The following is a 23,274-nucleotide window of genomic DNA, read 5'->3' on the forward strand; positions in this document are numbered from 1 at the left end:
TCAGTAGCAGCAGTGTGGCTATCTACAAGATGCACTGCAGAAATTCTCAAAACATCCTTAGACAGCAGCTTCCAAGCCCATGGCCACTTCCACCTAGAAGGACAGGGGCAGCAGATATATGGGGACACCACCACCTTCAAGTTCCCCTCCAAACCACTCACTATTCTGACTTGATTTAAATCACTGTTCCTTCACTGTTGCTAAGTCAATATCCTGGTATTTCCCCGTAAGGGCGTTGTGGGTCTACCTATCACATTTGGACTGAAGCGGTTCGAGATGGCATTTCACCAACCACCTTCTCAAGGGCCACTGGGGACAGGCAACAAATTTTGGCTTAGCCACTGATACTCATGTCCCACAAGTGAATAAAAATCAGTTCCTTCTAGCACACCACCAGTTGACAGTGAGAGCAGTCCAGGCTGATAGCTGAGAGAGTTGAAAGTTAATTACCCTGAGTTTTTAAGAGAAGCACCTGTATCCCAGGCCTAGGCCAACTCAGTACCTACCATGAAAGCATGATTCGCCAGTTTAGGAATAGCAGCCATTTTACGTTTTGATTTGTGTGAGAGAGTCTGTGAGCAATCATTTTTTACAAACATGTCTGGCATTGTCATGACAAGAGGAATAAAGATGTTGTGGGAAGGTGGGAAAGGTGCCCACTGTCTTACTGCTATCCCACCATGTTGCCAGTCTCAGGGAGGCACAGCTCCTCACACCCAGAAGCCAAATGATTAACCTCATGGCAGACTGCTTGGAGGAGGGCTGTTACCTTTTGGGCACTCTTGGTCCATCAGAAGGTGCTCTCCATTCTACCTCTGGTTCCCTGCATGCCTAATTTGGCTCCTGTGCCCCCAGGCCAGACCCACGTATCTGTCTATCACCGTGCCCTCCTCCTCTTGGTGCTCTTCAGTCACTGCTACTGGCCAACGAGGCTGCCCTGGTGATTGCCTGGCAGCTTTTGGAGGCTGGTAACGTTAACTGTTAGGGGCGGTTGTCCAACCACCAGCCGAAGCTAAAATCCAGATGTGTGTTACCTCTGTTTGTGCAGGTCTCTCTTCCAAATAGGGCCATAGTTTGTCACAAGAGCGCATTGCAGTCAGATGTGCAACACTTGAAAATTGAATGGAATTAGTCAGCCTCAGCCATTTCTTTGAAAACGAATTCTGTAGCACAGCTTTAAATGTGACTGGGAGTGATGTAAAATCCGCTGGCCCCAAAGAAATCCCAATTCAATCTTTGAGTTCTCCCAGTGAATCAGACACTAATGCACTTGGAGCACCATCAAAATATTTAAATGAATTGGCCTGATGTCCTCAGCTGCTTGCCCGTTCCGCCAGGTCTGTATTATTATTCCAACTGATTGGGGTAAAAATGAATCAACCGAAGACACCGACCATATTATTAATTGCAGAGGTAAGATTCCAGGAAACTCTAAAATTGTTTCCAAATATTGAGACAATTCCCTTCATCAATTTGGAGTGGGTGCATAATTCTCACTGATGGACCTGCTTTCAAAGGATGCAAGTGAGTACAATTGTATTGAGGGCTGTGTATCAGCAGATAACAGGAGTGCTCTTTCATCTCAGAAAGAGAAGACCACTGAGTCCACTCACCTACCTGGTATTTAATGGAGTGGGCCTCCTCCAAAGCAGGTGAGTGAGTCACTCCCCCAGCCCCACCACCTCACAGATACCTCCATAAGTACCATCCATAGATGCAATGCATTTAACCATTATTTATTCTTATATGTGGTTACAGTTACATCGAAGATCACAAGTGTAAACGCAGACTCATCTTTATTTGGGTTATGCACTTTATTTTCCAGATTTCAATTTGACGTAAAAATTAGAATTCAGTAACCTATTACACCCACCATACAAAATTTTGCAAAGTGAAACCCAGGTTGTTTGAATTAATTTTGTCGTATTACATGACTTAATAATCATCATTTCTTCTTTTTTATACAACATGAAAAATATAGTATTCCAATAAAACTGAAGAAGAAAATATGTGGCTGGTTTTCCTAGCTCGCTCTGCGCTGCCTTGCTTGTTAGTAGCAGGACCTTTGACACATAGCTGATCTTGGTATTCCAAAACATTAACATGGCTTGCAGTTTTAGCCGTAGAGTTAACCCATAACAGTGCTCAGCATGGGTGATTGAATACAGATTGGTCAAACAGTAGCTTCACAGAGGCAGATGTGAACTGACCCTCCTTTCTGCTTGCTGCTATGTAACAGTAGCCCTTGCGCTGACTTCCTTTTCACCCCACAGAGGATTTTGACCCAGAGGTGAAGGAACATTGATATCTGTTTGAGTTGGAATGGAGTGTGAATTGGAAAGGACCTTGAAATGAACATGGCTTGTGGATTTGCTGACCTTGCGTTTCAATGGAGTGCAATTCATGGATTTAGAAGATGCTGAAAGGCTAATTGCTGCAGTGTATTTGTAGATAGTACATACTGCAGGCACAGACTTATTTTTCTGACATGACTGTCTTGGCATCTTTGTCTTGCAGTTTTTCCATTTAAGTATGCCTGACTCTTTTATACACAAAAGACATCAAAGATTTTTTCAACACACTTGTGTGTTCCCTTCTGAATAAACAGACAAACAAACAAATCTCTTATTGTATGGTTTCTGGGAAAAACAATTCACAATCAGCATATTAACAACCCTTCATCTATGTGCTAATAGTAACTTTGAGCAAATGTGAATGGTTTTAAAAATATAAAATAAGAAGTACTTTTTCCAAGCTCCACAGAAGATTTGATTAGATTCCCTACAGTGTGGAAACAGGCCCTTCGGCCCAACAAGTCCACACTGCCCCTTGAAGTATCCCACCCAGACCCATCCCCCTATAACCCACCTACCCCTGATCACTATGGGCAATTTTAGTGTGGCTAATTCACCTAACCTGCACATCTTTGGATTGTGGGAGGAAACTGGAGCACCCCGAGGAAACCCATGAAGACATGGGGAGAATGTGCAAACTCCACACAGACAGTCGCCTGAGGCTGGAATCGAACCCGGGTCCCTGGCGCTGTGAGGCTGCAGCGCTAGCCACTGAGCCACCGTGCCGCCTCCTGAAGCATTCCATTGACCAATGCATTGGAAACTTTTATTTATGGTATTGATGACCTGCTCCTTATACTCCCGGGCTTTCCATGTGCCTTGGTATTAATTTCTTTCTATTTACCAATGGGTTCTTGAACCTAAAAGAGTCCAATGAATAGCCATCAGTCACCCAGCATCGAACTCTCTAGGTCCTTAACATGAGATCATATCAATTCCAGTAAAGGAATCATGTTGGTTGTTTGGGCAGTAGGCATTATTTTACATTATTCTGTATAGACCAACTGCGCATTTGTAATATGATCTTTTTGCTGTTTGTGACATTTGTCTGTTTATTTGCACATGGAATCTGGGTGTCACTGGCTAAGCCAGCACTTATTGCCTGTCCCTACTGCATTGAGAACATCATGGTGAGATGCCACCTTGAGCTGCTGTAGATCCTGCATCTCTGCTTTCTCTGATGAAAAGTGTCATTACAAGGACTTACCCTCTTCGAGGTCCACACCTTGTTGGAGGGCTGCTGTATGGAGTATGGACACTGATGCAGATGGGAGCAGTTGTAGCATCTGTGTGGCTCTACCTCAGAGTCACACAAAGCAATAGCTGTCTCTGTAAGAGAAAAACCTTCCCTCTGAAGAAACTACACATGATGTTTGGTTGGGGAGGGGTGTGGGATGAATAGCTAAGGCAGCCGGAATGCAAGCACAGAAATGTACAAAGTGTAGTTGCAGATGAGCTGAATATAGAGGGATTGGGACTCTGTTCATGAATCTCCCAGGTCAGTCACTGAGCACCTTGATGGCTATGGGTTTACAATGGAATCAATTGATGGAAGTGAAACCCTCTGGCCTTGGATCCCAGATGAGGCCTCATCTGTTGAAAATCTTATGTACTGCTCAACTCTTGCTAATAGGTCATCAGTAAACTGTGAGATGTAATGACTTGGTGTTCAAGATGTCACAAAAGTTCACTTCTGATGCTTGAAAGATGGCAGAGTCTAGAAGAGCAAGGACACACTAACTTTGATTCATATTGACAGGGAATGTAGACAGTTCTGTGAGATGTAAGGACAAAGGCTGCAGTTCTCAGTGACCGTCTGCGTGGAGGGACACACTGTATGCAGCACTAACTCTCTGACTCAACCCAGTAGTTTCTTCTTTGGCAATAAATCCAATTCATTCCTGCCCCTCCCCCCGTCCACTGCCCTGCTCTACCTCTACTGTTGAGGATATTCATCCTCATTGCCACTCAACCCAATGGCCGAGAGCTGTAATAGATTAACAGTTGTTGCCCCATTTCCACATTTGCTGTAAGTTGCATTCACAATAACATTTGCTCCTGGAACTGTTCTGCCACCCGAATTAGGACTCAGAATTGCAAGGAGAGTCCCAATCTCTGCATTACCTCAGCATGCTGAAATGATCCACTTCACAATCTCCACATGCCCAATGGCTGAGTATACCCCACGGCTGTGCTCCCTTTCGTGTCACCACCTCCCAATTTAATGGTGCAGCCAAAACTGATCTTCAGCTTACTGCTACTGCTCTTGCCAATGGGCTAATTTTCAGCCTGTGTGCCCTCATCAAAATTCAAAACGAACCCTTAAAGAACAGACAATAAGTTTGTTAACAAAATTAATTGGTTAGCCCTTCCAAATCAACCTAGATTCCACCCCGCACCCCGCACCCCCCCCCCCCATCTCTGATTAATCCCAATGGCGACTGAAAACATTTTTTCATTGAAATAGTATGCTTTATTCAGAAAAAACTTTATGTGCATACACAAGGTACTAAAACAATTCTGTACAGTCTTTGCAAATAAGAAGAAAATGAACATTGGAATTTGACATTTCCTGCAGCTGCAAACAAAATCATTTCCTACTTATGCAGAATATTGTTTACATACATTTGAGGCAACAAGAGGGTCTGATAACTGAAGGTAGCCACATGTACATTGGCAGAAAGAACTTGGACGGTGGTCTTTCCCCATTGCACCTTGGCAGTGGTTGCTCCAAGCTTCAGTGCATCTCTCAGCACATAGTTCCGGACCTTAGAATGTGCCAGGCTGCAACACTCAGTCAAGGTCAACTCTTTGCAGTGGAAGACCAAAATGTTTCAGGCAGACCAAAGTGTTTTTCATTGAGTTTATGGTCCTCTAGACGTAGTTAATATTTGTCTTGGTGTGTGTCTTGGGGAACAGACCGTAGAGCACAGAGTCCTGCATCATGGAGCTGTTCAGGATGAATCTTGACAAAAACATTGCATCACTCTCCAGACCTTCTTTGCAAAGGCACATTCCAGAAGGAGATGTTTGACAGTGTCTACCAGCACCCCCTCACAGCTGCTTTGAGGGCAGCGTATGGTGGTGCAGAGTGTCTGGGCATACATGACAAATCTGATGAGTGGTGTCACCACAAACCAAGCTACATCTTGGCATTTGTTGGAAAAATCTGGCGACGAGGCGTTCTGCCAAATAGCTTTGATGATCCACTCAAGGAACTACACGATAGGATCAACCCTCTACTTTAACAATAACCTAAAACTAGTACACTGGTTGGCAGCACTAGTTTGAGAGCCCAACCCCACTGAGGTTCAAAATTCCTGCTCCAGATCTCAACTGAATTTCATTAGAACGTGGAACATAGAACAATTTGCACAGTGCAGGCTCTTCGGCCCATGTTGTTGTGCCGACCTATTATCCTACTCTAAGATCAAACTACCCTGCATACCCTACATTTTACTATCATCCATATGCCTGTCCATGAGTCATTTAAATGCCCCTTATGTATCATTCTGTCGTAAAGTGGAGGTTGTGAAGTACAGATTTGAAAGAAACTGGCTTATTCTTTCATTAACTCACGTATAATAAAAGTGAAACACAAAAGCATACAGTAGTGTGAAAAAATATCGATGTATGTTAGATACTTTAGGTTCTGCTTCATTGAATAAGTGATTTTGGCCAATCAGATGCAGCTGCAAAGAAAATTTGCATATCATATTTAGGTTTACTTTAATTGAGCTGTTCCTGTTAATTTTCTGCCGTCTCTCCATTAGTTTGCAAACACAATTTTCTGTGTACTTAGGTTTTTCCAATAATAATTTAAGAGTTAATACATTTCTATTTTTCATTGATTAATCCCACAGACTTATTTTTCCTTTCATACTATACTTTGTAAATTTCTGACTTTAAATATAAATTTATGAGTATCAAATAACCAACTGAATATCTCTGACTGCCGTCAATCTGAATGACTGAATGTCAGTGTGTCTCATTTCATGAATGCGTAATTAGAACAGTAACCTCAGCGGTATTCACATTTTCCAACTACTGTTGTTTTCAATTGTGTGATGAGTAATGTGATTCTTCTTCTTCATATTCTCTCGGGGATTAAGACTTATTGCGAAAATTTTCAAAAAGTTCTACATGCAGAACAGAGGGCAGCATTACTGTTTCTGAGCCAGTAGCCTCCAGATTCAAGTCCCACTGCAGGATGTGATGGCCAAGTAAGGTGATTTTATTCCACGGTGAAACAGATTTGAGTATCAGCCCAAGCCTTTCAAATGCACGCTCGTGACTGCTGGGAAATGTGAGAGAGTTCTTGGTCAGCTTTGTGACGGAGAGAAAGTTGCAGCCTTTACCGTCACCACAAGCAGCTCCAGACTGTAACATGCATGCAAAAAGTAAATGTTGCCACAGCATTTCTGATCAGATTCATGACCAGATTTATGCCATGTTAAAGGATCTTACATCTGCTTTCATTTCCTCGGTACAGAATCTCACGTCACGTCATAGAGTCATAGAACTGTACAGCACGAAACAGACCTTCTGTCCAACTCGTCCATGCCGACCAGATATCCTAAATTAATCCAGACCATTTGCCAGCATTTGGCCTATATCCCTCTAAACCCTTCCTATTCATATACCATCCCGATGCTGAGTAAATGTTGTAATTGTACTAGCCTCTGCCACTTCTTCTGGAAGCTCGTTTCATACACGCACCACTCACTGCATGAAAAAGTTGTCCTTTAGGCCTCTTTTTAGTCTTTTCCCTCTCACCTTAAAGGTATGCCTCTAGTTTTGAACTCCCCCATCCTGGCGAAAACTGAGTCATTGACCCTAGCCATGCCCCTCATGAAATTATAAACTTCTGTAAGATCATCCCTCAGCCTTTGATGCTCCAGTGAAAATGGTCCCAATCTATTCAGCCTGTCCCTATAGCTCAAACCCTCCAACCCTGGTAACATCCTTGTAAAACTTTTCTGAAAACTTTACGATGGCGGGGTCACCAGAATTGAATGCAGTTCCAAAAGTGGCTTAACCAATGTCCTTTACAACCACAACATGACCTCCCAACTCAATGCACTGACCAATAATGGCAGGCGTTTCAAACACCCTCTTCACTAGTCTGCTTACCTGCGACTCCACTTTGAAGAAACTATGAACCTGCATTCCAAGGCACCTTCATTTGGTAACGCTCCCCAGGACCTTACCATTTAGTGCATAAGCCCTGCCTATATTTGCCCCATCAAAATGTAGAACTTCACATTTATCTAGGTTAAATTCCATCTGCCACTCCTGGGCCCAGCGCCCCATGTGAACAAGGTCTCGCTGTACTCTGGCACTGACTCTTGTCCCATGGTTTGGGGTAAACTTTAGCTATGCTGGCGCTGCAGTAGTACAGAAGGGCACTGTTGTAGACACCACCTTTTGGGTGAGATGTTGAACCAAGGCTCTATCAAGTGGGTCAGGTAGATGTTGAAGAATCTTGACATTGTTTCAAACAAGAGAAGGAGTGATATCTTTGGTTTCCTGGACAACGTTTATCAACATCAATATTGAACTAAGTCACTAGAGAGAGAATTGGTCAGTGGTACGTTGGTGTTAGTGTGAGCTGTTTGCATGAAGATTGTTGCGTTTTAACAGTGACCAGACTGAAAGTACTTCATGAGCCATCAAACGCTTTGAGCAGAGTCTTATTGGGGATCTAAATGACATGACATGGTGGCAGAACCATGCGAGATGTCAGCAAGGTCTATCTTGATGTTGGGAACAATTTGCTGTATCTTTTTAACCAAGTTCTGGACAACACTGAAGTAACTTGCCAGGTAGCAGCGAGTAGCCTTTTATTGTTTGTTAACAACATAATTAGCTGCACATCTTGCCTCATTAAGTTCAGACTTCACTCCAAGAATTCATGACATAGAACGATTACCTGGTTATTTCAACTCACTGTTGGCTGCAAAGAGCTTACATATTGGTCACTGTGCGGCTGCATCTCAGCGCATGATTGATGGGCATCAGCACCATGCACGTGCCCAGTCAACAAATACCACCCTTTGAAATTTGCCAACTTCTTAATGATCCACTTGTAGGATGCTAATAAAATTCAGACCCTGCCAGCCATTAGCATCACACAGCTGTACAAGGCAGACTTTGCTCATTGTAACAGGCATTGACAGTAGTTTGGACCAGGCTGCATTTCAGGGCTGCACACTTTCTCTGTCAGCGCACACTCACTTTGTGTCTCCTTGCATGCCCACACCTTCCCTGCATTGCCTTGTCTTTACCTTGCCTCTTTGCACAGTCGCTAAGCCAAAGAACCTGTCTTGCTGGTCAGCCGTCCTCAATCCAAGGGGCACACAGCTTGTGGTACAACATGTCGCTAAGCCAATCTGACATGTCCACCACGTGCCAGCAGCTTATGTGGCAAGCACATTGCGTGTGCAGCAAGCAGCCAGCCAAATCTCAAAGTCTTTGGTTAACAGTCATCATGCAAGTTGAGGGAGTCACCTGTCAGCCTGGGGGCTCCGGCGTGGTAACTCCAGTACAAACACCTTTACCCCACCTGAGCCCAGTGGGGAGTAGGCAGCATGAAGGTGGAAGGCCATACTACTTCTGGAGTGCCCTGAGAGCAATGTCTGAGGGACCTGTGTGTAGTTCCTTATCTGGCTGTGTGCCTCCTGGCATTGCCCTATCTCCATGTGATGACTGGTCACTTGAAGTGATCTAAAGGTCCTTCTTTCCTTGTGAACTTGTGTTTGGTCCTGAGGACCAGCATCACGGCCAATGAACTCCAGGTTCTGCATGCTATCCAGCAGACCCTGAGTGTGCAGGAGGAGATAATGGGAACTGCAGATGCTGGAGAATCCGAGATAACAAAGTGTGGAGCTGGATGAACACAGTAGGCCAAGCAGCATCTTAGGAGCACAAAAGCTGACGTTTTGGGCCTGGACCCTTCATCAGAAAAGGGGGATGGGGAGAGGGTTCTGAAGTAAATTGGGAGAGAGGGGGAGGCGGATTGAAGATGGATAGAGGAGAAGATAGGTGGAGAGGAGATAGACAAGTTAAAGGGGTGGAGATGGAGCCTGCAGAGATGAGTGTAGGTGGGGAGGTAGGGAGGGGATAGGTCAGTCCGGGGAGGACGGACAGGTCAAGGGAGCGGGATGAGACTAGTAGGTAGGAAATGGAGGTGTGGCTTGAGGTGAGAGAAGAGGATAGATGAGAGGGAGAACAGGTTAGGGAGGCCTGGATGAGCTGGGCTGGTTGTGTGATGCAGTGAGGGGAGAGGAGATTTTGAAGCTTGTGAAATCCACATTGATACCATTGGGCTTCAGGATTCCCAAGCGGAATACGAGTTGCTACTCCTGCAACCTTCGGGTGGCTTCGTTGTGGCACTGCAGGAGGCCCAGGAAGGACATGTTGTCTAAGGAATGGGAGGGGGAGTTGAAATGGTTCGCAACTGGGAGGTGCTACAACAAGCCGCACCCCCATTTCATACCTACTAACCTCATCCTGCCGCCTTGACCTGTCCGCCCTTCTTGGACTGACCTATCCCCTCCCTACCTCCCCACCTACATTCACCTCTACAGGCTCCATCCCTGCCCCTTTAATTGTCTGTCTCCTTTCCACCTATCTTCTCCTCTAGCCATCTTCGATCCGCCTCCCCCTCTCTCCCTATTTATTTCAGAACCCTCTCCCCATCCCCCTTTTCTGATGAAGGGTCCAGGCCTGAAACATCAGCTTTTGTGCTCCTAAGATGCTGCTTGGCCTGCTGTGTTCATCCAGCTCCACACTTTGTTATCTCGGGTGCAGGAGGACCTGGCTTTCCATGGTAGCCACCAATTTGCTTCAACCAGCTGTGTTCCCATAACACAGCCTTGGTTGTGGTACTTTTCTTCTCTGGAGCTGAAGAAGTCCTTTCAGGAGGTATGGGCATTTAGTGCCAAGACAGTGGCTATGGCACTGGCACCTATAAGACACAAAAATGAAGGCATCATGCCCAGGATTAGGAGTGGTGTGTGATGAATGATGCTGACAGTGGGGTTACTGTGAGAGTTGGAATGGAATGAAGAGTGGTACTTGGTCGTGGATGTCTTGGCCTCTCTGTAGCAGGTGCGGAACCTAATGTTGGGCACCCCTCCACTCATTCTCTCTGTGTCATGTCGTAGTTATTTTGTCCTGCAGTGAAAGGAAAGGAGGGTTTGAGTAGATTGAAAGTGTGTGGCACAGCTGTTACTACTGGTGCAAGGAGCAGAAAATTGGTGAGGTGACTTGAGTGAGTGAGCAGGCAGTGTAAAGTCCATACAGAGTTAATAGTCTGAGAGCTTGGGAAGTGTGAATGACAGAAGATGTTTCATGTAATGGCGAGAGTGGTAGAGCATGAGCCTTGGTGGCAGCTGAGTGCAGTAGCAGAGATAAAGTGAGTGTGAGGTAGCAGAGAGTAGAGGAAGAAGGAATGTTCATTCTACTTGCTGCATCCTGGAAGACCAGAGAAAGCCCATCGGCTTTTCTGCACAGCTAGCTGCTCCTCTATACTGTCGAGGCAGCACTGACCTGGATGGTGAACTTGGATAGAGCTGAGAGGGTCTAGGGACATAGCGTCCTTTGCTACTTCTAAGGAATGATGTGGAGGTGGACAAGGTCAGAGGTCACACAACACCAGGTCACAGTCCAACAGGTTTGTTTGAAATTACAAGCTTTCGAAGCGTTGCCCCTTCATCAGGTGGTAAGGGGCTATGCTCTGAAAGCTTGTGATCATCAACCTAATTCTAACTCTAGGAGGGAGTGAGAATTGAGCACAAGGGGTGCCACGGGGCAGAGTGGGTAGTTAATCATATGAGTCTGATAAGAGAAAACTCGCACAGCCTTGCAGGGAGAAATCCTCCATCATACTCAACAAAATTGACACTTACAAAATACATAGGGTTCGGTCCTTTAGAATGATGGAGGTCAGGAAGAGTGCTATCTAAATCCTACGTAAAATGTCTCTTTTTATTTTGCATTAATTGCCTATGCTGATTATATAAAATTATTATAATTACACTTTCCCACCAAGGGTTTTTCTCTCTCCCATCTGCAATAACGCTACTTTCTGGTTTTCAAATTGCTGTAAATTATGCTTAAAAATTAAGTAAAAGAATTACTTGAAATTAAGGTAGAATTTATAATATTTAAACTGGTGCCCAATCATGTACATTCCTGAGTCCGGGGGACCATTGTCAATGGTTGATAAAGCCATTTGGTTCACCAATGTCTTTAAGGGAAGGAAATTGCCATCCTTACCTGCCTGGCCGACGTGTGGCTCCAGGCCCACAGCAATGTGATTCACTGTTAACTCCCCTCTGGTGATTAGGGAAAGGCTATAACTGCTGATCGAGCTCGTGACACCCTTATCCGAAGAATAAGTGAAAATAAGAAAGACTTAACATTTGGAGTCTAATATGACTCTATATAGTTCTGAAGAAGTCATATTGGACATGAAATGTTAACTTTATTTCTCTCTTCATAGATGCTGCCAGACTTCCTGAGTTTTTCAAGCACTTCCTGTTTCTTTTCCTAGTAATCCTTCATTAATTAACCCCAGTTCATCTGAACAAATATATTTGGCCCCGAGACTCTCCTTTTGTAATGTCCCTGAATTGATTAATTCCTGCAAGTCTGTCTTCATCTCTAGGCATGGAATGCTTATCTGTGCTTTGTTTATCACCCCACAGCTAATGTACTTTTGACCAAAAACCTGTTTGCCATTTTATCATTTCCATAATAGTCAATTATAGACTTACCAAATCACAGTATGTTAAGTGATCAGGGTGGAAACAGGAACTCAGACCTTTACACCTCATTAAACTATGCTTCACATAGTTACTGTCTTCTAATCAGGTATGGGTTACAGCTTACACTGCTCGGTGTCAACTAGAATAAAATCCCTGTTAAACAACAAAAAATACCTGGAGGTTATATTGAAGCTAACTGACATTGACTCTGTGCTGTTGACATTGTGATTTGCAATGGTGTAGTCTCTTCAGATGAAAGAAGACTGGGGGCCCTCAGAAAGATAGACATGGACTGATGTCCATACTGCCAATGACAGAATTCAGACTCCAGTTCCTGAACTCTTTGTTTAGGACATGTAGAATTTCTGTTGTGTAAGTTATGTTATTTTTAATGTAGAACTTATTATTTCAGTAATTTGAAAATGTTCTGAGAATTCTATAATTGAGATTTTAGCAAGTGTTATTTAGGTAACATTAGTTACAGATTTGATCAAAGCAATAGTGTGATCTTTGCAAACTCTCAAAAGTTATTGAAAGCAAATTGCATTAGTACCAACACACAGGCTATTGGTTGTGGAGACTGAATTAACCTTATTATAAAACTAGCAATAGTATGAGGTGCTAACAGGCAGAGAGCAGTCAGAAGTAATGCATCGCATTAATTTTCTTCACAAATTAACTTTATCGCTGCTTGTGTCAAAAGATGTATAAGACATAATTCTTTAAATTCAGGATTTAATAATTTCACAGTAAAATAAAACTTAATAATTGGAAAGCTGAAAGTGGAAATAATTATATTTTAAAAATATGCAATGGAAAATACATCACTGAATTTCTCATTAAATTGTTATTTGCAGAAAGCAGCTGCTGAATTTAGCAGACATTGCGTCAAAAGAATATTTTCTTCTTTTAAGAAAATATAGAAGTTGCCAATATGTTTATTTTATGGATTATGCGATGTTTAAGAGTGATACGAGGAATCTTTGAGCTGACATGGAGAACTGAAGGGGCCCTGGCTAGTCTTTACTCATAAGTCAATAGTAGATATTTTGTTACTTAAATTTGAGGTGTAGGCTTTAAGTGCAAGAATGGTACATGGAAAAGCAATGTTCACAGAAAAGCATTTAAGTCATGACGTTTGGATGGCTAAAGGAACAAAGGGATTCAGCAGACCAGGGCCATTAATGTTTGCTTATAGGGCAACAGGCAATCAAAATAGGCTAATTGTACGCTGCAGTTGATAACAAGAATAAAGAAATAGAAAATCAAGCTCTTGTGAACAGACTCTTGCTCAGATCTAGTTTAGAATATAGTATGAGTGCAGTTTTTAAAAATAAACATTCCTGATGGAGAGCTGTGTGGGACTGTAAGTGCTTTGTCCATTCATTTTAATGATGGAACACATAATGGAGCACAGGCACACAGGCTTCAGTGTGACCAGGATTGGCTGGGATGGACTATGAGGAAACAATGGAAAAAGGATAGAAGGATTAAAGGACTGATGGAGTTTGCAGCATATGTGGGCTGTATTTCCATGAACTTTGATAAATACATGCATTAATTTTCAATTGTTTTGCACTGTATATTGGAGAAAATTGCAATTTCAAATGGAAAACTAAATATAACAAAGCTTTTAATAGTGACCCCTGAAGTTGGGTGTTCCTGTCATACCGCTTCCATTAGCATCTGCAGCATCTCAGTGTTGTGGCCAATTGGCTCATCAACTCAACCTACTCATCCTTCTGGTTGATGCTATCAGCCATAGCCAGGTTATAATGCAGCATCAGTCCATCCCAGCCAATCCTGGCCACACTGAAGCCTGTGTGCCTGTGCTCCATTATGTGTTCCATCATTAAAATGAATGGACAAAGCACTTACAGTCCCACACAGCTCTCCATCAGGAATGTTTATTTTTAAAAACTGCACTCATACTATATTCTAAACTAGATCTCTGAACAAGAGTCTGTTCACAAGAGCTTGATTTTCTATTTCTTTGTTCTTGTTATCAACTGCAGCGTACAATTAGCCTATTTTGATTGCCTGTTGCCCTATAAGCAAACATTAATGGCCCTGGTCTGCTGAAATTCCATTGGATGAGCTCTGATTGCTTACACGTGCACTTAAGAATCTACCAGCAATAAAGTGGTCAGGAAGATAAATAACATCTTTTTTCCTGAACATTTCTTCCTATGTTTGATGCTTCTGTCTCATTACACTACCCCTTCAGCTAAGAAGGAGTTCAGTTGAGTGAGTGTGGAGTTATAATGATCTTAGATATAAGTGTGGGAAACTGGGGAAAATCTCATGAAAGAACATGATGTTAATTCCACCAGCCTAAGAAGAAAATAATCAAAACTGGAGCTTTAACAAGACTGATTATTGCCTCATTGTGTATCGCAGGTGATGGGCAAGTGGACTTCGATGAATTCATGACGATACTCGGCCCTAAACTGTTGTCATCTGAGGTGCGGGAAGGTTTTCATGGCAGCACAATAGACTCCATATTTTGGCAGGTAAGATATTTATTTGCTTAGATACTTTGTGGTAGTATCTGCATTTTAAAAACTTTTGCAATGTCCCATAGCAACAATGTCTACTTGATACTTTAATGCGGAAGATGTACAATTGCATTGCCTATCCGATTAGTGTCTGATTTCAGTTGCAGAGTGCAGCAATGATTGATTTGCACCACATGAGGTACAGTGGTAAATTTGCATCAGAAAGTCTGCTGTTTTCTAAAAATGTACTCGTGATCTTTATATTTCAATAACTTCACTAACATGCCAACAGCTTTGTAAAAGTATAAATTATAGCTATTAATTTATGATACCACTGGAGTTAAAATGTAACCATTGGGCCATTAATGGTTGCACGCATTCATACTACTTGTTTAGTTTTGCAGGAAAAGATCTTATCTGTGCATTCTTTGTCCTAAAACATAGATATAGCTATGATGAAAAATCTCAAATCTATGTGAGTCAAGGAAACAAATTTGAATTTGGCAATATGCAAGGGAGAAGATCTTGATTATCCAAAGAAATTTACAATAATATAAGAGTTTTCAGCACATATTTATAGTTCTTGATTTCATGCAGACCCTTGTTATTTCAAACTTCAGTCTTGGGTCTGCTAGCTTCCAAGGTGACTCAACTATCTAGAAAGTGCCCTTAGTTTTCCTTATCTCTTTGTTCTGTACAGCATTGAATAATGTACTTCCACAGGCTGTTACAACTGCTGAACTAACGTTTCCCAAACCACCCTTGGTCAGGTGTCTCATCATGTTAAGAGGAGACAAAGTGTAACTACAGCCTTTATATCAAGTCTATCAAGCATTTAAATTTTAACTCCCCTAATATTAACCCCCATGTTCCTACTTTGGATGTAAACATTACACCTACAGTTTCAGTATGAATATTATGAAGAGAATATTTTCACCTTGGTTATATACATACTATAGATACCCGTTGAATAAAGATGTGCAGAGAGAATGAGAATTTTGTCATCACTTCATTTTGGTTTAATAATGTTTTATAAATTTGAAATTCAAAGTAATAGGTCATGTCTTACGAAAAATGCAATTGTATGATGGCTGGTTAGAATTTGCTAGTGTCGTTTATGGCAGTTTGAGATACTGTAATGATTTTTGTTCTGTAATTGCTGTAGACTGTTGGCACTGATGTTAAAAAGCACTTCACTGTTCTTGATTTCTGTTTCTTCTGCTACTCAGCTCAGCGGGAGTTGCATTCTTCACAGGGTTGACAAGCTTATAGAATTTGCTGGGGAAACATTATTTGTCATGAATGGTATTGCTGCGTTGAAATAATGGTTATGATTTTCATGTAGGAGTTAATTAATCTGTGAAGATGCTTTACTCTGATCCCCCTCATCCATAATGATAATGGCTGCAATTTAGTAATCTGAAAACTAACAAGCACAGACTTTGAGTCAGGAATGAGTGAATCGTAGGTACCAGGAATAACGCATGAGTGGCATAGAGAACAGCATCTAAGGGACTCCTGTTCAAGAGTGTGTCCAAACAGTGATGTCCTGAAATTTCTGGGACAGGAGAATGTGTTTCTGCAGAACAGTAACTGAGGGCTATGGGGTAATTTTGAAAGAGGTTTTGGATATAGCAGCTTTCTGCTCCTTAACAGCCTGAGTTGAAAACCAGACAGTTTTAAAATTGGGGCCATAAAATGCTGTGCACCATCTACTGTAGGAACTATATACAAAGTGAGCCATTGTACTATAATCCAAGTTAAATGAGGTTACTATAGCAAAGAACCAGTGTCCCTCAGTTGCACTCTTGGTAGTGTTGGCTACCAAGTATATTTGGACCATGGCTGCTGTGGTTAGGGCTTTAGTGGGGAGTGAGGTGGCAGGGTGCAATTTATGAACTTTAAGGCCAGTTTCCCAATGACATTAATTATCTAGTGATTGACTACACTAAGGAGACCAGCAGAACAACCAATAAAGTACATCTTAGAAAAGGTTGAAGATTGTTATGGAGGCCACTGAGTTTGTTCACCTTGTGAAGCCGCAAAATTCTTCCTGCCTCAGTTAAGTTGATAATCAATAGAAAATAAATGTCAATGGAGATATAGAGTAGGCTGCTGACTCACTGTCACCTGTTTAATACTATCATACAAAATCAAGATCAGCCACTTTGATTCTAAGATTATCTGTTCCACATAGACAGTGGACTGACCAAGAATTTGAGCTATTCCTATCTTAGTGCAGAACAATCATTTTACTCCATCGCTACACCATCAGGAGGTCATGGTGATATTTTCACACAGCGAACTTCTTTTATGAGGCTTGTGGTTCTTCTCCAATAAAGGACCTATTAGGGATAATGGGAACTGCAGATGCTGGAGAATCCAAGATAATGAAATGTGAGGCTGGATGAACACAGCAGGCCCAGCAGCATCTCAGGAGCACAAAAGCCTACTTTTACAAGAAGATACCAAAAGAGTAGGACCTGAATGCAGCAGAATAAATTAGCACAGATATTTCAGTCCATGAAAATGTTTTGTTCTTTGATTCTCTTATTGACAGTTCAAGTTTCACTCTGTTTAACATTCTGGATTTATGGTTGTGGAATACTTGGGAACTAATGCATATTGTCAAAAAAATTGTAATTCACTAGTATGAGGTTGATATTGACCAACAATTGTGTCAAATGTGTGTTAGCAAATTGGCAGACTGTTTTCCCATGCTGCTGATTTTTACGTGCATTGACTTTCGATCCAGTTGTACCAGTTTTATGCCATTACCGTAGGTTAAAATCCACACCGAGGTGCGAAAGTCAATTTCTGTTGGGTAGTTTTTTTTGCAATTTTTGAATTGCAGCTTTGAATTTGTGGTTATGCGCACACGACTGACCTCGAAATAACCATTAAATGCTACTGGATGTGTGTGAATGATTGCGAGCTGTTTAGTGAACAGTCACTCCTCAAAGTGTGTCGTTTCCATGGACACAATGACATTTGTACATTTGCTATCATCAATTCAGCTGAGGAGGGCAGATAGTGTATTGTTTTAAGTCAAACATTAGTCACTATGTCTTGCTTCTAACAAGGAAAAATAATACTGCTGAAAATTGATTTCCCTGGTGAAGGTGCTGAGAACATCATTGAAAGTGTGTGACTAACTGCTGTAATTTCAGAATAAATTATTAAACTTCAACAGTTCAGAAAACAGAAATAATGCTGGACAAATAGATTTTTTTTTCCAGGAGTCATCATGTCCTTTAACAAATTAATTGAAATGAAAACTTTGCAATTGGTGTTATCTTAACACTGGCAAAATAACCCATTTAAAATAACACCAATTACCAGGAGGGCTGATAACCAGAGGGTACAAATTTAAGATAATTGGCAAAGAAAACTGGAGAGAAGATTTTTTGTAAATGCAGAAATGCTCATGGCCTGGAATGCGCAGCCCGAAAGTGTGGTGGAAGTAGATTCAGTAATAACTTGCAAAATGAAATGGGTTATTTGCTTGATAAGTATGTGAAGAATGTGGGAGTGAAACTAATCATATAGCACTTCCAAAGAACTGGTAGAGATTCAATGGACTGAATGGCTTCATCCTTCGCGGCCTTCTTCTATGATTTAGAAAATGATTTCCCAAGGTGCCATATATTTTGAGGTGCCTCACTGGCTTTGTATAATGGCACTGTTTCTGAGAATTAAGAGAGAGAGTAGCTTACAATTTGTTGTACATAACATGCCTGTGACTCAACTAGCAAATCCTGTTTCAGTCTTGCGCAGGTTTGTACAGAGAAAGTTCCCTTGGAATTGGAAGCTGTCAATATAAATCCAATCAAATCAATTCTGAGTAGAAATGGAAGCTTACAGAATGAACCAGGAGGACCTCAGTGGTTCAAGAAGGCAGCTAACCACCACCCTCTCAAGGGCAAGTAGGAATGGGCAAGAAATGCTGGCCAGCCAGCGACACCCACATCCCACAAATGAATAGCAAAAAAAAAGTGAAGGAACTGCGATATATTTCCAAATCGGGATAGTCAATGACTTGGAGGTGGTGGTGTTAACATGTATCTGCTACCCTTGTCCTTCTAGATGGAAGTGGTCTTGGGTTTGGAAGGTATTGTTTGAGGATCTGTGGTGTAATATCATGTAGATAGTGTACATAGCTGCCACTGAGTGTTTTTTGTGGAGTGAGTGAAAGTAGTGATAATCAAGTGCGCTGTTTTGTCATGGATCATGTCAAGCTTCTTGAGTGTTGTTGGAGCTGCACCCATCCAGGCATGTGAGGAGTGTTCCATCACACTCCTTGTAAATGGTGGATGGCTTTGAGATGACAGCAAGTGAGTTGCTTGCTGAAATATTCCTAACCTCTGACTTGCTCTTATAGCCACTGTATGTATGTGGTGAGTCCAGCTGAGTTTCTGGTCAATGTTAGCTCCAAGGATGTTGATAGTGGGGGTTAGTGATTGTGAAGGTCGATGGTTAGATTACCTCTTACTTGAGATAGTCGTTGCCTGGCATTTGTTGGTGTGAACATTACTTCCATTTGTTAGCCCAAGCCTGGCTGTTGTCCAGATCTAAGTTACATTTGAATATGGAGGAGTCATGAATAGCATTGAACATTGTGCAGTCATTGGCAAATATCCCACTTCTGACCTAATGATGGAGGGAAGGTCATTGATGAAACCCCTGAAGATGGTTGGGCCTAGGGCACTACCCCGAGGAACACCTGCTGAGATGTCCTAGAGCTGAGATGACTGGCTTCCAACAACCGCAGCCATCATCCCATGTGTCAGGTATGACTCCAATCATTGGAGAGTTTGCACCCTGGTACCCATTGATTTCAATTTTGCTAGGGCTCCTTGATGCCACACTCGGTTGAATGTAACCTTGATGCTAAAAGCTGTAACTCTCATCTCACCTCTGGAATTCAGCTCTTTTATCCATGTTTGAAACAAATCTATAATGAGGCCAGGATCTGTATGGACCTGATGGAACCTGACCTGGGTGTCACTGAGCAGATTATTGCTGAGCAGGAGCTACTTGATAGCACTGCTAATGACACCTTCCATCACTTTATGATGATCGAGAGGAGACTGATGGGGTGGTAACTGGCTGGGTTGGATTTGTGCTTCTGTTTTTTGGACAGGACATACATGAGCAATAGTTCACATTGTTAGGTAAAAACTGTAGTTGTAACCAAATTGGAAGAGCTTGTCTATGGGGGCAACAAGTTTTGGTGCACTTGTCTTCAGTACTATTGCCAGAATGTTGCCTATGCAGTATCCATTGTCTCCAACTACTTCTTGATATCACGTGGAGGGAATTGAATTGGCTGAAGACTAGTATCTGTTATGCTGGGGACCACTGGAGGAGGTTGACATGGATCATCCACTTGGCACCTCTGGCAGATGATAGCTGTGAATGCTTCAGCCTTATCTTTTGTAATGTTGTGTTGGGCTGTTCCATCATTGAGGATGAACTCATAAACTCCTGTCGCGAGTTGTTGAATTATACACTACCATTCAAGATTGGATGTTGTAGGAGTGCAGAGCTTAGATCTGATGCATTGTATGGGATTGCTTAGCTCTATCATTTGCTGCTTATGCAGTTGGCATGGAGGCAGTCCTATTTGGTAGCTTCACCAGGCTGATACCTCATTTTCAGGTATGTCTGGTACTGCTCTTGGCATGCCCTCCTGCACTCTCCATTGAACCAGGGTTAATTGCCTGGCTTGAGGGTAATGGTTGAGTGGGGGATATGCCGGGTCATGAAGTCACAAATTGTGCTGAAGTACAGTTCTGTTCCTGTTGATGGCCCACAGCGCTTCATGGATACGCAGTCTCGAGATCTGTTCAAGGCCTGTCTCGTTGAGTACTGAGATAGTCCCACAGAACACGATGGAGGCTATTTTCAACGTAAAGGCGGGACTTGATCTCCACAAGGACTGTGCAGTGATCACTCTGACTGATACTGTCATGGACAGATGCAACTGTACCTGGTGGATTGGTAAGGATGAGGTCAAATATGTTTTTTTCCCTTGTTGAACCACCTGTTGAAGACCCAAACTAGCAGCTATGTCCTTTAGGACTCGCCCAGAGATTTGACCCCATGAGACTGCGTAGAACAGTTAAGTTGTAAAACCAGTAAAGCTGTAAAGAAAAGATACATTTCAGCTGAGATAATGAAATGTGAGGCTGGATGAACACAGCAGGCCCAGCAGCATCTCAGGAGCACAAAAGCTGACGTTTCGGGCCTAGACCCTCCTGAGATGCTGCTGGGCCTGCTGTGTTCATCCAGCCTCACATTTCATTATCTTGGATTCTCCAGCATCTGCAGTTCCCATTATCACTGATACATTTCAGCTGCCCTGGTTGCCTCATCTTAGGGCTTATTTTCTGTAAGCCTGATGGAACTCCTTTTTGAGGCAGAAGAAAACATTTCTGTGGTTTGAGTGGGTGCACTAGTTTTAGCTGTGCGCCCGTGTGATAACACATATAAAATGGCCAGTGTTTGGAGATAAATCCAGTTGTGCATTTGGAGGGTGGTTGACCTTGAGAGTATTCACACCCAAAAGAGTCTAATGATGATCATTAATCCAATGTCGGTTGTCAGGAAAAACCCAAATCGTTCTTTAATGTCCTTTAGGCAAGGAAACTGCCGTCCTTACCTGGTCTGGCCTACATGTGACTCTAGACTTACAGCAATGTGTGATTGACTCTTAACTGCCCTCTGGGACATAAATGCTGGCCTAGCCAGCTATGCCCTTATCCCGTCAATGAATAAAAATAATAAACAAATTCACATTTCATTCTCCACAGCAGTGCATTGCTTTGAATGGTGTGCAGCTCTGATCTTACATGCATTTATGAATTTTTTTGAGCTTAAGACCTTCCTTCAGCTGGAGGTGCTTATGTTACAGTGCAGGGTGTGTAGTTCTGTTATGACAGGGAATGGATGAGCACATTTGATAATTAAACTAAAACATGAGCCCCAATCTGTCAGGACAAGACCAGGAGTTCCCCTCTAATAATTAAACCTGAAACAACCAGAGCAGCTCATTTTTCCCCTTATAATCTGTTGAAAGTGTGGTTAAAAGAAAGAAAATCCCTAACCTCCACTTTATAAGTAACAAAAAACAAATTATTTATATAAGCCAACAAGGAGCAAGTTAACAAAATTACTAACAAACCGATAATTCCCTCCTATTCTACTAACTATTCCCCAACTGGCTTAAATCCTACTGGAATGCTGTTTAAATAAAGACAAGTCCCACTAATATAAACCCAATGAATAATAAGCCATAAATTATAACCTAATATCTCCAAGTTCACACAGACTGCCTTCTGGAATATTCTGTTGTCTCCACCCTCTTCATAAGTGCCTTTCTTCCGTTAATTCGGCTGTCAAGGATGTTTTATCTTGATAGTTTCTTCAAAGAGGACTTTGAGTTAAAACACTGTGGTACCTTTGATTAATTAGATGGGCTTTCTCTGAGAGCTGAATGGTGCTAACTCTGGCAGGTGGAAGATGGCTGTCTCTTTCAGATGGCAGCTGGCTCTCCCTGATTTTTCAAATGCCCTCATCTTGTCTACCTGCAATGACAAATCAAATTCTTCCAGTGTAATTAGTTTCAGGTTGTCAATACCATCATATCTAAATTCAAATGGCTTTCTGTATCTAGGTGCTTTGTTTGAATTAATTGGCTGAATTCAAGCTTGTTGTTGTCACAACATCAAAACAAGGCTCCAGTTTTGCCAGCCACCATAAGGCTTTTCCCTGACACACTTGTTTCACTTTTTGAGGCTCTCTGTATTGGCAACTTCAGCTGCTGCTCACAGACATACATTTTTAAAAACATTTCTAAGTACAGACAAAGCACAAATCTCTTAAAGGAATCACATATTTTAGCTTGTCACCTTTCACTTCACAATTACACTACCCAACCTCATGACAGTACCTACATTATTTTTGCCAGCACTCGTGGTGCAACATGGTGTAACAATAATTGAGGAGAACTCCAGAAAGGAAGCATTCATCAAGATCCAATTGGGCGAACAAATTTTGTTTCTGTTTCTTGTTCCTTTACACCATGCCAGTTTATACTTATTCATAATGACAGCCTTTTATCACAAGTTACCTGTCAATCATAATAATCTGCAGGAAAAATGTAATAGATTACAGGGAACATAAACCGTTGTTGCAAATGGACAGCTGAGTGGCTATAAGTATAATGTAGAAGAATGTGAGAATACATTTTGAGAAGAAGAATACATTACGGGAATTACCTTAATTGCTGATTTTTTTCAATGCAATGCAGAACCGAAGATATCTGGGTTACAAAATATTCCATAGAATGACATAGAATGTAAAATATAATAACATATCATCTGACCCATGATACATACCAGTGTTTATTCATGTGCTAAACAACCCTCCTTAAATCTTTTACATTTGTCCAGTTACTTTTGAATAAAATTGTTTAGAAGGCAGAATAAATCTGTGTTTATATTGATGGACTTCAACATAAGTTAAGCGTTCATACTGAAAAATAGGTTTGGTTGGAATTTTCCCTTTAAAAGATGGGGGCAATGGTGTGAAATTTGGGAGATGTCAGGGGAAATCTTTCTTGATGCCGATATCTACAAGCCACGT

General features: G+C 42.0%; 1 protein-coding gene across 2 annotated transcripts in view; it reads left to right on the forward strand.

Annotated features, from left to right (window-relative positions):
* caln1 (calneuron 1) overlaps positions 1-23,274 on the forward strand; it is a 312,262-nt gene that overhangs the window by 61,588 nt on the left and 227,400 nt on the right. For both annotated transcript variants that reach the window (XM_048556786.2, XM_048556789.2), the window contains exon 4: positions 14,528-14,640. In XM_048556786.2, the coding sequence (XP_048412743.1) occupies positions 14,528-14,640 (113 nt within the window). The remainder of the gene's footprint in view (positions 1-14,527; positions 14,641-23,274) is intronic.

The sequence above is a fragment of the Stegostoma tigrinum genome, chromosome 27, assembly GCF_030684315.1.
Source record: "Stegostoma tigrinum isolate sSteTig4 chromosome 27, sSteTig4.hap1, whole genome shotgun sequence".
Classification (NCBI taxonomy): domain Eukaryota; kingdom Metazoa; phylum Chordata; class Chondrichthyes; order Orectolobiformes; family Stegostomatidae; genus Stegostoma; species Stegostoma tigrinum.